The sequence below is a fragment of the Fusarium verticillioides genome, chromosome 1, assembly GCF_000149555.1.
Source record: "Fusarium verticillioides 7600 chromosome 1, whole genome shotgun sequence".
NCBI classification, from domain to species: domain Eukaryota; kingdom Fungi; phylum Ascomycota; class Sordariomycetes; order Hypocreales; family Nectriaceae; genus Fusarium; species Fusarium verticillioides.
In genome coordinates, this window is record NC_031675.1 from 4,671,136 (window position 1) to 4,684,499 (window position 13,364).

Sequence of the window (13,364 nt, forward strand, 5' to 3'; positions counted from 1 at the left end):
TGCTTCAGTGTGGCCTAATTGAGATGACTTAGGTTACCTAAGGTACGATCGGGATCTTCTAGGACGAGCTATTGCTATTGCTATTGCTTTGCCCAGAGACTTCAATTTTCATCTTCAAGACAGTAACTTGATTTATGGAATTTTCACTAGATAAGCCTGTTGCTTAGTTTCATAACTAAGAGTAATGACTCATTTGGTGAGTCCTAGGATTCGAGTGTAAGTCGAGAAATGGGTCGGCATGACCGCAGTTGAGTTCGTTCAAGGTCTTCTTGATCGATACTGATAATTCCGTTGGAGACTACAGATGTCTTTCAGTACGTACCCTGTTTCCTGTGCAAAAGGACGCCGGAATCGCACGAGCAAACTCAGTTCGCAGCCTTCCTCAATTCCACGGCATACAGGCTCACAACTTTCAAGTCCATTAGACGTACTTGATATACATGAATGTATGGATGTAGGGCAAACATCTATAGAATGGCAAATGTGTAGCACGATACACTTTGACGTATTCGCATTTCTTTATGAGATTTTGGGTTAATAAAAGTGAGCTATGTGAAGCTCCCAGATCGTTTTGCCAGATGATACCCGCAAATGTAAATTTCCTCAGCCTCCGGAGCGAGCTGATATCCCACGATGCCCTAACTGAGTAAACTAGCTCACTGGGGCAAGTCTTGCGAAGGACGTGCTCAATCCTCATCTGCTGTATCAACCTCTTGGTCATAGCTTGATGAACCACAGGCTTGTCCACCACCTTCTGCTTCTGGAAATAGGGACAGATTTGTAGTGTATAAACTCTTTATTCCAATGTTACCTCGTCCACACAGAAGAAGTCAACCAGGCGTCTAATAAACGACAGAATGGTGGACCACAAGAACAGACGTGGGAGTACAGCCGCGCGCGAAAATAACATATGGAATACATACACGGAACGCAGGGAGATGCGGTTGAATGTTCCGTATGGTCCGGACCCTGGCCGATGTTGAAGGCCCGTCCCGACACGCGCGGACCTAGGATGTTACGGAGTCCGATATTGGCCCTTGGCAAAAACGGCGTTGTTCCTCCCAGCGCTTCTGTCGCAACAGGTAGCAGAGCCCTTGCCAGCGAACGCGAACGCAAATAATATGGCCCTTGGCAGATGATTGTGGCCAGGTGACCAGTATCTAGCGGTCAGATAATTTGAGAAGATCGACAGCCTTGTTCAGGATGGTGGACTGGTTGATGTGATCAAGGCCCCGCCCGCTGTTGGTGATACAATTGAGAATCCTTGCCTGTTGGTGACCGTCGGTACAATGCTGCCATTGAGGCAAGGCGTCTCTTCAAATTCAAGGGACCCCTGGATATGGGAAGCGAGAAGTACTGCAGCATTCGAAAATCGTGGTACCATTTATGGATCGTCAGGATGCAGTTGCGCGCAAAAGCGCTGGCGCCAGCGCTTGAAACCCTGCCAATTCACCAGGCCGATTTGGATTTGAAACCATGTCATTCCCCAAATCGACGGACTGATGGCTTCACCACGCTCCTCAGAATAGTGTGCTTCGAATAATGCGTATCAATATTGCCAAGGCTGTTCGTGTTCCTTGCGTTGTGCGATGAATACCCCCCGCTTGATTGAGAATTTGGCATTACTGTTGAGGTCCGGGCTTCCTAGCCGTCCAGACATGACTGCGAAAGCGTTAGCAGACCATCAAGTGCGACGGCAAGATGTGTTTGTAGACTCACATGTTGCAATAAGTGTGGTAGCGCAAAACACATGTTTCGCGCTTCGCTCTCTCACATAGCTCACGAACTTCCTCGGCCTCAAATCCGAGTTTCTCGATCAGGGGTTTTAAACTCATGGCCTCCAGACTATGAGACAGCCCGATATTGAACCATCGGGCGATTTCACGTTCGTTTCGATCAGCAGACCAGGGGCAAACATAAGCCTTGATCACCTCCTGCCTGATATCTGTGAAACCTGTAGCTTCAAGCATTTGCCGATGTTCTTGCGGCGTGACTCTGACCCTGCGGTTGAATCGATCCATGCCATCGAGAAAAAGCTCTGCCCACTTCACGAATGCGGAATTTGCTGGGCGTTCATCATCGTCACATCGTGGTATCCAGTCAACCTCAATGTGCTCCAGGAAGCCGATGCCTGGAGCCAAGTGCCTAGTGAAGTATCAGCGCAATGTTCAAAGATATCGTTCCGAACATACTCAAAGGCATTGTGGTAGACTTGAGGCCACAAGTCCGTTTGAATACTGCCAAGTAACATTCGCATATGAATCAAATCGCAGTCCGCCAGCAGAGGCCCCCAAGACGGCTCTTCAATGTCATATTGTTTTGGCATAAAGCCAGGAGGAATCCTAGTTACATTAGCTGATGGCCTACAAAGAGCGAGTGTGGCCTACAATGCTGGTTGAATCTGATTCAGGTCCACTGCCATGATCTGGGCATCTGAGAGACATCTTCTCTAGGTCAGTAACGTGGTGATATACGAGATCAATGGCACAGGCATTCATACTCTTCAGCCACATTGATTGCCCAAATACCTGTGCCCGTACCAATATCCATGATTCGGGGCGAGGTGCGTCTGATGGGGGCTAGAAATGGCTTATTGTCTCGTGCCAGAAGGAAAACTTTATGAAATATATCCAAACGATTCAACTCTTCCTGTTGCCTGTCAGGTGGCGTACGATATTGTCATTTGCAGACGACTTACCGAGTCAATTGGAAATAAGTATTTGCCAGGTTTCCAAGAACCATAAAATCGGCCATGTTGCCAGAATCCATCTTGAAGGTATCGCCCTTCCGACTCGTTCACGCTGCATTGCACATGTAAGATTGGCTGCTCCACAAAGAACTCTTCAGCATACCTGTTTTGAGGAGGCATTACAACCATTGATGAACACCGTCGAAGCTGCAATGTCCCAATGAAGCGCAGGGCCTTACACGAGGGCCACGAGGCGAGGCTGCAGCAAGACGTGATTTGTCGGTGGGAGATGACACAGATAATTCGTGTTGCGTTTTTGAATCCAGAATGAGCCAAGTTTCTAGTTCTAGTGGAGAATATCGCTGCGAGAGTTAGCAGACGCACGAAAGTGAAGAAGACAAGATCCACCAGGTGAAGTATAAAGAAAAAATTAAAGCGAATATTGACGCAGGAATGAACGTGAGAAGCAATGCGGGTCCGACATGATGAGAACCTAATATTTTCAAGGGGATTGCGGTATTTGAGTTATCAGGACAAGCCCAACATGCTCGGGCACCTTGGGACTCAATGGGTTGTTTCAACCAAACTCGAGGATCGCCTAGGCATACACACTAACACCTTCCAAGGATTCTCAACGGCGATAAGGTTAGAAAGACACAACATTGTAGTTGTGTTTATAGCAGCATCAAAGCAGAGAAAGCTTCATCTAATGGCGTTTAAGCCGATATTTGAGTTGACTGAGAGTCCTAGGGGAGCAGAAGGCTTGGAAAGAGAAGAGGATAGAATGTCTGAGAAGCCTCAGGATGAACTCGCACAGGTGGTTTATAGTATGGACTTACCGAGCTATGAACGAGTTCAGAGGCCGAAGCACGCGTAATAGAGAGACCAGAAGCCGTCTAGGAAACTGCCAAGAACGTTATGGAGTGTCGAATAAGAGGCTGAGAAGATAAATTTACGCGAATCGCAAATTCAGCCAAGGTGAAACGTCGGTGTCAGGACCTGAAGATGTTGTGCTGGGCGTAGGTTGTGTATATATAAGATGCAACTGGAGAGAAGACCTCCGGGATGCATTCCAATTTCTGTTTATGTATCGAGAATACGGCCAAGTTGGCTCAAGAAAGAAGGAGATGGGAGGCAGTTGGAAGATGAAGGGGTCAACTGTGTTGAGTCTGAAGATTGTAGGAGGGGTTTTTGTTCTCTCGTGATCCTCTTTTTGAGACTTGTGGACCGAAAAGTTCGAGTCCAGATGATCACCGAGTAGTTAATTGAGATAACGGAGACTTGAGGCCGAAGGTAAACAAATGTAAAGGGCATTAAAAAGTCATGGGCAAGAAAGAAGCCGGGAAAGATGAGGTGGAAGGTTGTTGATACTTATTGTCGACAGCAAGAGTGTGGAGCTGGAGCGTGGGACATGGATACAGCTAAGGTACCTAGCTAACTTACAGCACAATTGTCCTTGGGTTGGTACCTAGCTTAAGGCAAGACAGGCTAACAGGGCAAGGCGAGGCAAGGCAGCCCTAGGCACAGCGTTAGAGGTGCAGGTACGGGTACAAAGACAGAGGCAGAGGCAGAGGGAGGCAGACAGAGACAGAGATGGGCATGGATGGATCCAATGGGCCCTACCCAGCAGCTTAGGTGGACGTGGGACCTTGGGCCTTGGACCTTGAACCTGTGGGTGTGTGCCCCTCGAAGGTTCGCCCCTCTTCATTTTTGCATTACACCCCCTGTTGAGATGACGGCTGTTGGTCGAGTCCTGCTCGTTATTTGTATTGTGATTATTATTATCATGCGCCTCGAAAAGCGGTCGAAGCCTTGTGTTACCATCCCTGAAGACTTTCTGATGGCTAGGTATGAGAACACCTCAGACAGCCCACTTCAGATACTAGGTAGGTACCTACTTATCAAAGCTACCTATGCCACTGAAGCCGGCGGCACTATTATTACAACTTTTAACCACCCCGGGACTAAGATGGGTCGGGTTGAAAATAGATCAGAATCGCAAACTTGCCATTCATGTTCCGATCCCCAATCTCACTAACAAGTATCAGAAAGTGGTCAACAAGAGGACATTCAAAAGCTTGCGCCAAGCGTGCCGCCAAATGGTAGGGACAAAGTAGGCACCGTTCCGTACCTTATCAATCACAATGGAACCCACACACAGCTCATTCAGAGGGGCAACCAACCTCGATGTCGCTGGGCTACGCTACCTACGCTTAGTACCTAGCGGGGCTAGTCCGTCCATAGAGCGCTCACTTGCTGTCTCTGACAGACAGCCTGTGGTCCTAGACCTTCTACAGCACCTGCAGCGAACTCCTTCATCGCGTATCTAGCCCATTAAAGTCGCAATAGCATAACTATGTATTGCGTCTCCTTGGCTGGCCTCCCCAAACGGCCTGTGACGTTGGTTGAAATGGTTGAAATGGTCTCCCAAGGAGGTCTTGTTATTCTGCAACACACAATATCACATCCATACTTGGGGTCCTTTCTCTTTCCAGTCTTGCGTTATGTGATTTAGGTTGCACCGATGGCCGTTTGGTCATCCTTGGAATAGCTGGGAGAGGAGTGCTGGATCTCAACGTGCGAAACATCTAGCCATGATGGCTTTCCCTACTGATTGATGCCGTTGAATGTAATGATATGGCTGCCATCAGCGGTTGACGGCGCCGAAGCCGCAACCGCCCATTGGCCTCGGGCGATGGATGATGGACGATGGATGATGGGTGCCGGTAAGGTCCTTTTCTTCTCTTGTTTGTGTTGGTTCTGTCCCTCCCTCTAACCGCGCCCCCGATCAGCCACTGATCGCTATCACTGTGGAGGTTGAGGGGTTCGTCCCGCTGTTGGTTGTGTTTCGGGGAGGATACCAATGCCCCTAGCCGACGACGGTCTTGTCTCTAATCACTTTAGCATCGAGCCAACAGGGAACATGGGACTAGATGAGGGGACTTGGTGAAGACAGAAATGTCAGACCTGACTCAGTTGTGGTAATCGATATGATGATTCCAGATTTTGATGCTGGCTCGAGACATTTTCCATCAGGCGCCAAATTTATTTTGGTGAGATACTCGTAATTTTCTCTGCAACGATCTCAATCAGGCCATTTCATTTTTTGCAAGAAACATCCCTGGCTTCATTCATGTTGGACTTGAATCGAGACAGCGGGCTCATCGTCTACCAACATTGGATGTAAGATTATTGGCCCAGGACTTTTCCCCCGGGCATTGTCCAGACTAACATCTTATTGGGCCATGCCTCTGATTCAGCAAAGGAATTCATTTGAGATTAACTGTAACTCGAAACGCCGTGTCGACTTGGACACTACAGAGAGGATGTGCTAAAAACGAGATACTACCTAGGTCTCCCGAGAGCAGTGGGACGAACCAGTCTCAGTTAAATTGTATACAGGCTGTTTGTGAGTCGAACCACGCCCGAGAGGGAGGAAAGAAGCTCTCCGTCGTCAAAGGTGGTGCGCCAGTCATCAGGTGATGATGTTAACTGCTTATATCAACGGAGCCTATCATTCAGAGGTACTGTATGTATCACAGAAAAAGAAAAACGTGTCACAGTTCTCTTCTCTTTGACGACAACCTTGTCAGAACCAAACACGCCAACCCGAGGTCGTGGGCGAGTTCCCTAGTGCCCGCCTGCTTCTCCTTACGCCATCACGGACTGTCGAGGCTCAAGCCCTCAATCAAGCACCGTACCATTAAAATGCACCAAAACTGTCAGGGGTGTGGCTTACGCTAGGGAGATGCTACGGAAACTAGTGCACAGAACCCCTGCAGTCAAAGGCTCGCTTTTGGACCATTGGCGCTGAACTCAGGTGCTATTTGGGCTCCAGGGCCCCCCCCCTCCCCCCCCCCCCCACCCCCCCCCGCTCCCCCCACCCCCCCCCCCCCCCCCCACCCACCTACGTTGAGCTGTGCAGTGTCAGTACGATATTCACTTAAATCACGTCGGCCACCCCCCCCCCCCCCGCGGTTTTCGTTTCGTCCCGTTTCGGTCTCCTTTCTCCATCATCTTGTTGCTCGCTTCTCACCGATGAATTGCTTGCTTCGATGAAGCTCCTGATCGGGCATAAAAATGCGTGCCATTTACTCCGGCGGATACCGATGATCCAATTAGCTTTCCTCCCCACCAATCTGATACTCACCATCTGATCCAGTGTCTCTCGCAAATGGATGGGTCGTCGCCATATGTACATACGAATTCATGTCTAAGCTTGTATGCTCAATTCGATTGCTGTCTCCCCATAGACGTATTTCCAGGATGTCTCAGACCAGTCTCGTTATCCCCAACATATTAGCTGCACTGGGCTGGAGGGCATATATACCAAGATGGATCTAATACTCGTCCATCGTGCCGAGCAAGCAGCACGAAGGACGGGCCCTTCTCCATACCACCCGGAAAATCGGGAAAGCCTTAGCTGACCCAGCATTTTTATGACCATATCAGTTCCTCGAGCCTCGACCACGGATGTAGAATTTTTATCGTTATCCCTTCTTGGTAACATATTGTTGTGAAGCAGGCATGAAGGTCTCCAGTTCAGCGAGTCATGTCACCATAGTTTCGACTACTTAATCTAGGCATTGGCAGGTTTGCATAACCAACATATGATTAATCTTCAGAAAGAGTGTTATTATACGAAAAAAAAAGTTGCGCTTATCATGTTCATACCATGTGATTAGTCGAAGCGCGACATATGCCATGCTGGACCTTGCCAAGAAAGCAACTTCTTTGTCACCATATTTCATCGGTTCTAGTACTAGCTTGACTCCGTTAACTCAAACGGACAAACTTCACTTACAGCTAGGCTCTGTCTTCTTGTCTTTTATAAGATGCTTAGAAAACAGCTTCCCCAGGAAGCACATATCTATCAATGTCTAATGGGAGAACCGACAGTGCATTCTTTCTGTGGGCAGCCACATCCGGGATGCAACTATTCTGGACATCTTATCAAGGACGGTCCCTCGACCGTCAATGCAAGTAGCTTCGGCCAATTGATGAATGCGTTCCCCGAAATCGACTACTAATTTCTGATCAGGTTTGCTCCCGACTGGCAGACTAACTCCCAATGTTTCTTCGTGTAGCACCAATCAGAGATAACTACGGTTTTCTCGTGATGCATGTACTCCATCATGCAAGGTCCAAGGGAGCAAGATGAGGGTTGTTGAGTTACATATCCCTGAACCTTGCCCGCCTCCGCACTAACCCAAATTACCAAAGGATTGGGTCCGAGATACCTTCGATCCAGATCCCACAGAGTCCGTTACAAAAGCCAGATCTACGGAGTAGTAGTGGGTTTTTAAGTCTATTGCACCGTATTTGTTCATAGTCATTTCATTGCTAGACGGCATGCTACAACGGGCTTCAGAGCATGGGATAGCAACATGAGATGGAGTTTGTACTCGATTCTGAACTCTCCAAGATAGTCAAAAATCATCGCCGTCGTCTTGTAACCACCCTGTTGATTATGAGGAATCCATTTTCGGCTTATCAGCTCACCGATAGACTGCATTTTAGCCCAGGCAATTCCAGAATATGAACCACTCGTTGTCCTATAGTTGGCTGCATATCAGTATGGCTCCTGATCAGGCATCATCAGGATGACTACTGCAAAGCTTGCACTAATCACTTCAATGGAGGCAGCGCACCATGATCTGTGGTGCCAGCCCCCAGATATTCCTATCACACGTGCTATATCTACAGGCGCGATTCGCGCGGTAATGTTACTACCTACTCAGCTTTAGACTCAAACCAAAACAGCAAATAAATCAACTGGGAGTTACGACCGGTCGACTTTGGGTACTTTACCTGGTCGAAGTCGTCAACGCAAACGGGCTACGTATTTCAAACCTCCCGCTCCTCACCGCTTCAGTAGCCGGAAAGGCCCAGGGAAGTGGACGAACGAGTGGAGATCTCTTCTGAAGGTATCTGTGTGTGTTTGGTCAGCCCGTTAGTAGGTGCCAGACCCTGGCAACGAGAGAGTTTGATACGAGACGAAACTTAACCGACACACCTCCATCGAACGAACCCACTGTAGACTAGGCTGTACCATCCTGTCGGATCCCTCTATATGTACAGTACCTATACATTAGCCCACGTATGACCAGTGCAATGGGATGGTAAATGCCAGTTGCCGGCCGAAGGACGGTTACTGGCAACGATGTATATTTCACATTGTTCTTTTCTTTCGGGATCGTCGATACAACTATACTAACTTACCTCCTACAGGTACACAACATCTGTATCTCAGCATAAACAGAAAACCAAGTTAGATTTTACGTCTCCTGAGTGTGTCAAAGAATCAGCTAAGTACCAATCTCGCAAGATGGAATGGCTGGAGCTGCAGCTCTCTAGCAGGGTTCATCAGCAGTTTCGTTTACCTTGCACATGGTTGACCACCCACGATAACGCCGCTAATTTCGGTCATGATTGAACTGTTAGGTCGCAGTGTCAGCATTTTTGGTAAGTCATTACCGGCCACCAATTGATGGAAGCGAAAAGCTTGATGATGCCGAAATTCGATTGCCATGTTCATTCATGCGAGACAAGTGTAATACAAGAAGCGAGTTTGTGACTCGGGCTGGGCTGAGACTCGCAACTCCGCTATGACGGTACCACACATGTACCTAATTTACACCCCGGTAATTGAGGCCCCCAGCAATCCCTGTCGCCTATGCCGTTTTGGTGTGAAGACCCGACCAGTTCCAAACTGTCGGGTCAGATTGTGGGGTCCGTGAAATTGGTTGGAGTTGTGCGACTTGTATCCGTGCCTACTCTGTTCGTTCTGACTGAAGTCATCTTTGCTACTCTACGTAAGTAGTCAAGTCCAACATATACTATGACGTCCTAATCCGATCACCCGTATATATATAAGCATTCTTGAGGAGGAAAATACGGACCCCCTAGTCCGTATGTAAATGGCAATCGATCTACACATGAGTTTCAATGTCACCAATAGGCACATTAGCATGCCTCTACACTCGAGGATCCAATCATGCCGCCAGAACAACCACCCAAGGACTACACAGAACAATGAGCCCCTTGCCTGTGAGCCTTTATCATAATGCTATTGAGCTAAGACTCGTCTGCACCGACCAGACGATCCTTCGTTCAACACCGACGCAAGAAGACGCCGAAACAGATGGAAGATGTCCCGACAAGGTTCAGCATACAACCCTATTGGACGGCCCGAACCAACAGCATAGCACCCCCTCAACACCACCCATCGAAAGCCACAACACGCCGGCTCGTAGCTGCAGATTGTCTGTGGTCCCACCCCGGGGCCGACCCTAGACTGAGTCCGCGCTCTCCTCACCTTACTTCCATTGCTTAGCTTACCTCTCACCCTCACTGCCCACCCGCCCTTCTTAGTACAATCCCACTGCTACGGACCAACAGCATAAGTCTAGCTCTACATAGGTTAGGCGTGACCCACTTCGCATGGTTGTTTTGTACAATACTCGTTCTATGTACGTCTAAGCAAAACACGGCGTGTTTTGGAAGTGGTGAGGTTGACTACCAACATACATGAATCCTTCCACCTCAACCTCTTACTTCGTCCGGTTCAAAATACCCTTTTTTTTGAGCCGATTACGGCGGACGCTTGTGCTGTCGTTCTCTTGCCAAGCTTATCATACTGACATCTTGTATGTCATTCAGCTTCAATTGCTCCGGGCCTGGTTGAGGACAAGCCATTAAACTGCTTTCATCAAGTGCACACACCACGAATTCAATAAGCTACCCATGTTATTATTGCTATACCACTTAGCTTATTGATTTAGAAGCAGGGATCAATGGCCCCAATAGGAAACAGAAGCTGCCGTAAGATAATCTGATACGGTCGCAATCTGTTGGCCGCGCTGTGGCATCCGCAACCTCGAGTTTTCTTCACCGCAAGTACACATGACCCGCGACCGTCTTCATAAATTTTTGCTGCTGCAATCAACCGAATAGCTTTGTCCCTCGTTGGCTTTGTTTTGATGTTGTTTCCCAATACCCCGCCGCCGATCTGGCCGCAAGGTCCAAAACCCCGTCGCTTTCCAAGCGAGTCGGTCTGAAATCACCATTCATATTCACCAGTAGCCTTGTGAAACACATATTCCTTGCCGTTGACGGTCAGAACTCCATCCTTGAGAGTGCACTTCCTGTAGTTGTGGTTAATAAACGGAAAAAAATTACTCAAAGTCATGCTCGAGTTTACGTTGGAACGTACCACTTATTCTTGACCCGCTGAACCTTGTCGTACATGCACAACATGATATTGCCAAGCCCCTCGTCATCAACATCATCGTCGTCTCGGTCCTCTTCTGGGTCATCGAGGTCAGAGTTGATGGCATCTTCATCATCTTCGTCGTCGTCGTCACCTCCGTCGTATGCGGCAGGTTGCTTGCCCTTGATCTTGCGTGATGTCGAGACCGAAGAAGTTCGAGTTGCCTCTTTCAAAGGAAGCATCAGACCGCCGCCCTCCATGCTCTTGGCCTGGGCAAGGATTTTCTCATGCAGCATACGGTCAATCTCAACTCGCCCGAGTTCATGCAAATTGCCATCAGCAGCTCGTTGCATGAGTACACCATCAAATTCTTCCAGATCGCCAGCGCCATCAGTCTGACCGTTTTGAATGTGGGGCTGACCGTTGGCCGGATGTTGCGGTTGCTGTTGGGCAGTTGCGGCGGCCATTTGCTGACGATATATCTGCTGCTGCTGCTGTTGTTGCTGGGTCAGGCCGGGCTGTGGCTGCTGATGTGGCTGCGGTAGAGCCGGTTGTTGCTGGTTCTGCTGAGAGTGGCCTTGTTGCTGGTGAAGGGCGTTGATAGAGCTGGCGGCTCGCTGTCCATACTGAGCCTGCAATTGCTGAGCGGCACGATTGGCAGCTACATTGTTGTCATTCATGTTGATGTTGGTGTTGTTATTGTACTGTTGGTAGGTCATCGTATTATCCTGTAAGCCGGGTTCCTGCTTGATAGGTACGTGAGGCTCGGTCTTGATATTGTTACCTTCGGGCTTGATACCATTCTGCACCTGGGGTTGGGCCATTCCCGGTAAAGAAAGACCAGTTGGGTTGCTTAGCTGAGGCGAGAATTGAGCTTGAGCATGAGTCTGAGCTGGTGGAACGGCAGCTGGCGGAGCTTGTGGGGGGGGGTCAGGCTTGGGGTCCCAAGGGAACTGGGCGACATGAAGCTGAGTGAGCTTTTGCTGCCATCCCTGGTTTTGAAGCCATGTTAGCCGTTTTCTACATCAAGTATCCATCAAACAAAAGAACCAGATTCGGGTTAATCATGGCACGAGCCTATCAACGGCCTGTGTGCTTAAGCCACATGTCGCAGCTCACTGGTGAAGCAGTGAAAGAACAGGCTCAGTTAGAGACAAGACGTGCAAAGTAAGTTTGGATTTGATCAGAAAAAACGGAGAGAATGGGCAGCCAAATTGGTGGGTGGGCAAGGGGTGAGGCAGTGCAAGTGTACGACAGGCGTGTTGTGGTGGTGATAGGATGATTTGGCGTGTACAAGTGGGTATGAGATGATGGAGGAGACACAGTTCGAGCGAGCCAATCAAAAAGCAGCGGGTGTCGGCGGAAGGAGTCACAAGGTAAGTGGCAGTCGCAGCAGGGGCTATGGGCTTAAAAGACCCAAATAGTGCTGTATCGCCCCCTCGCCCTCCCCGTAACCCGCCATCTCCCACTGCCCCCCCCCCTCGCAATACTGCCTGCGATGCGCTCCGCTTCGACCAGGAGTCGATCTTCAGCTCTAGAGGTCATCTCGAAAGAGAGTGCTGCTACTTGACAGAACCTGCTGTCTTTGGTCACGCCATATTCCTGGAATATGATAGTGTGCGGAGTTGAAACAAATCGACACTCGTCTTTGTTGATGCCATAGGCTTCTCTCACCCATTCTTTGGTGATTCCCGAGAATCAACGAGAATTGCAGGCAAAACACGAAACTCGACGAAAAGTACATCTCTTACCTGTCGCAGCTCCTCTAGCACTGATTCTTCAACGCCGCTCTCCTCGAAATCAACTCGCGAACTATTGACGACCTCGTCAATGATAGCTTGGTAGACGTTTCCAACGGCCGGGTTCGACATGATTTTATGAACGTAGTCCGGTCGGTGGGTTTGATTAGGATATGCGAAGAGGTGGATCCTCAACTGTCGAAGTCGCTGAGATGGCGTCGTCAAGCAGGTGTGCTCCGATCGCAGTTCTTTATACACGGATGACCTTGGCTCTGGGGAACGCAAGGTGCAGCTCGCTATAAGCAGCGCAATCCTGTTCTTCAGAAGAGACCTGAAAGGGGCCTACTGAGGAAAAGATATTGTAGTGTGAATGTTGTTGCTGAGGTGTTTGAGAAATGCGCTTGATGTCGATAGACGTAAATTCGGCAATTAGCCACGGCGATGCGATGCGCCTAGCTAGGGGAGGCTCTTAAATGACGAAAGAATTGATTTCAACTGCAATGCGAAGCAAAGATGCTTCCAACGAAAGATCAGGAGAAGCAAGAGACAAATCAAAATCAATTAATTTACTGCGTCACACGGATGCAAAACACCGAAGAGGGAGGGTCTTGTACCAGGTCGGGGTGTTGTGCGGCTTTGTGATGTGATGTGCAGTGGGGAGAGTTGGTAGCCTCTGGGAGATTTCTGTTTCATCAACTGCTAGCTATCTTAGGCTGACTCAGCA

At 49.0% G+C, this 13,364-nt stretch overlaps 2 protein-coding genes across 8 annotated transcripts; both read right to left on the reverse strand.

Moving 5' to 3' along the window:
• Positions 1-378: 378 nt before the first annotated feature.
• On the reverse strand, positions 379-4,243 carry FVEG_00539 (hypothetical protein). Of its 6 annotated transcripts, none has more exons than XM_018887060.1 (9): positions 3,646-4,243; positions 3,529-3,593; positions 2,853-3,051; positions 2,699-2,801; positions 2,501-2,649; positions 2,388-2,444; positions 2,193-2,342; positions 1,720-2,145; positions 379-1,662 (listed from the first exon to the last, which is right to left on the reverse strand). In XM_018887060.1, the coding sequence occupies exons 3-9, from the start codon at positions 2,876-2,878 to the stop codon at positions 1,623-1,625; spliced, it is 951 nt and encodes a 316-aa protein (XP_018742759.1). In that variant the 5' UTR covers positions 2,879-3,051; positions 3,529-3,593; positions 3,646-4,243; the 3' UTR covers positions 379-1,622. The 6 variants fall into 6 exon arrangements, with proteins under 6 accessions (XP_018742759.1, XP_018742756.1, XP_018742758.1 ...); XM_018887057.1 differs by having other exon boundaries at positions 399-1,662; positions 2,853-3,477; XM_018887059.1 differs by having other exon boundaries at positions 399-1,662; positions 3,529-4,243.
• Positions 4,244-10,011: 5,768 nt separating this feature from the next.
• FVEG_00538 (hypothetical protein) lies at positions 10,012-13,318 on the reverse strand. Of its 2 annotated transcripts, XM_018887053.1 has the most exons (3): positions 12,653-13,318; positions 10,905-11,893; positions 10,012-10,836 (listed from the first exon to the last, which is right to left on the reverse strand). In XM_018887053.1, exons 1-3 carry the CDS (start codon positions 12,770-12,772, stop codon positions 10,752-10,754), a joined length of 1,194 nt encoding a protein of 397 aa, XP_018742752.1. In that variant the 5' UTR covers positions 12,773-13,318; the 3' UTR covers positions 10,012-10,751. The 2 variants fall into 2 exon arrangements, with proteins under 2 accessions (XP_018742752.1, XP_018742753.1); XM_018887054.1 differs by having other exon boundaries at positions 10,905-13,318.
• Between the last annotated feature and the right edge of the window lie 46 nt (positions 13,319-13,364).

Bases quoted from the DNA above. Each gene is read 5' to 3' on its own strand.
- FVEG_00538 (XM_018887053.1), bottom strand. From the start codon at position 12,772: ATGTCGAACCCGGCCGTTGGAAACGTCTACCAAGCTATCATTGACGAG. The intron at 11,894-12,652 runs GTAAGAGATGTA...CTTCAAAACCAG, and splicing joins TGCTAGAGGAGCTGCGACAG to GGATGGCAGCAAAAGCTCAC. The intron at 10,837-10,904 runs GTACGTTCCAAC...CCACAACTACAG, and splicing joins CAGCGGGTCAAGAATAAGTG to GAAGTGCACTCTCAAGGATG.
- FVEG_00539 (XM_018887055.1), bottom strand. From the start codon at position 2,878: ATGGTTGTAATGCCTCCTCAAAACAGGTATGCTGAAGAGTTCTTTGTG. The intron at 2,650-2,698 runs GTAAGTCGTCTG...GACAGGCAACAG, and splicing joins ACTTATTTCCAATTGACTCG to GAAGAGTTGAATCGTTTGGA. The intron at 2,445-2,500 runs GTATGAATGCCT...GACCTAGAGAAG, and splicing joins GCAATCAATGTGGCTGAAGA to ATGTCTCTCAGATGCCCAGA.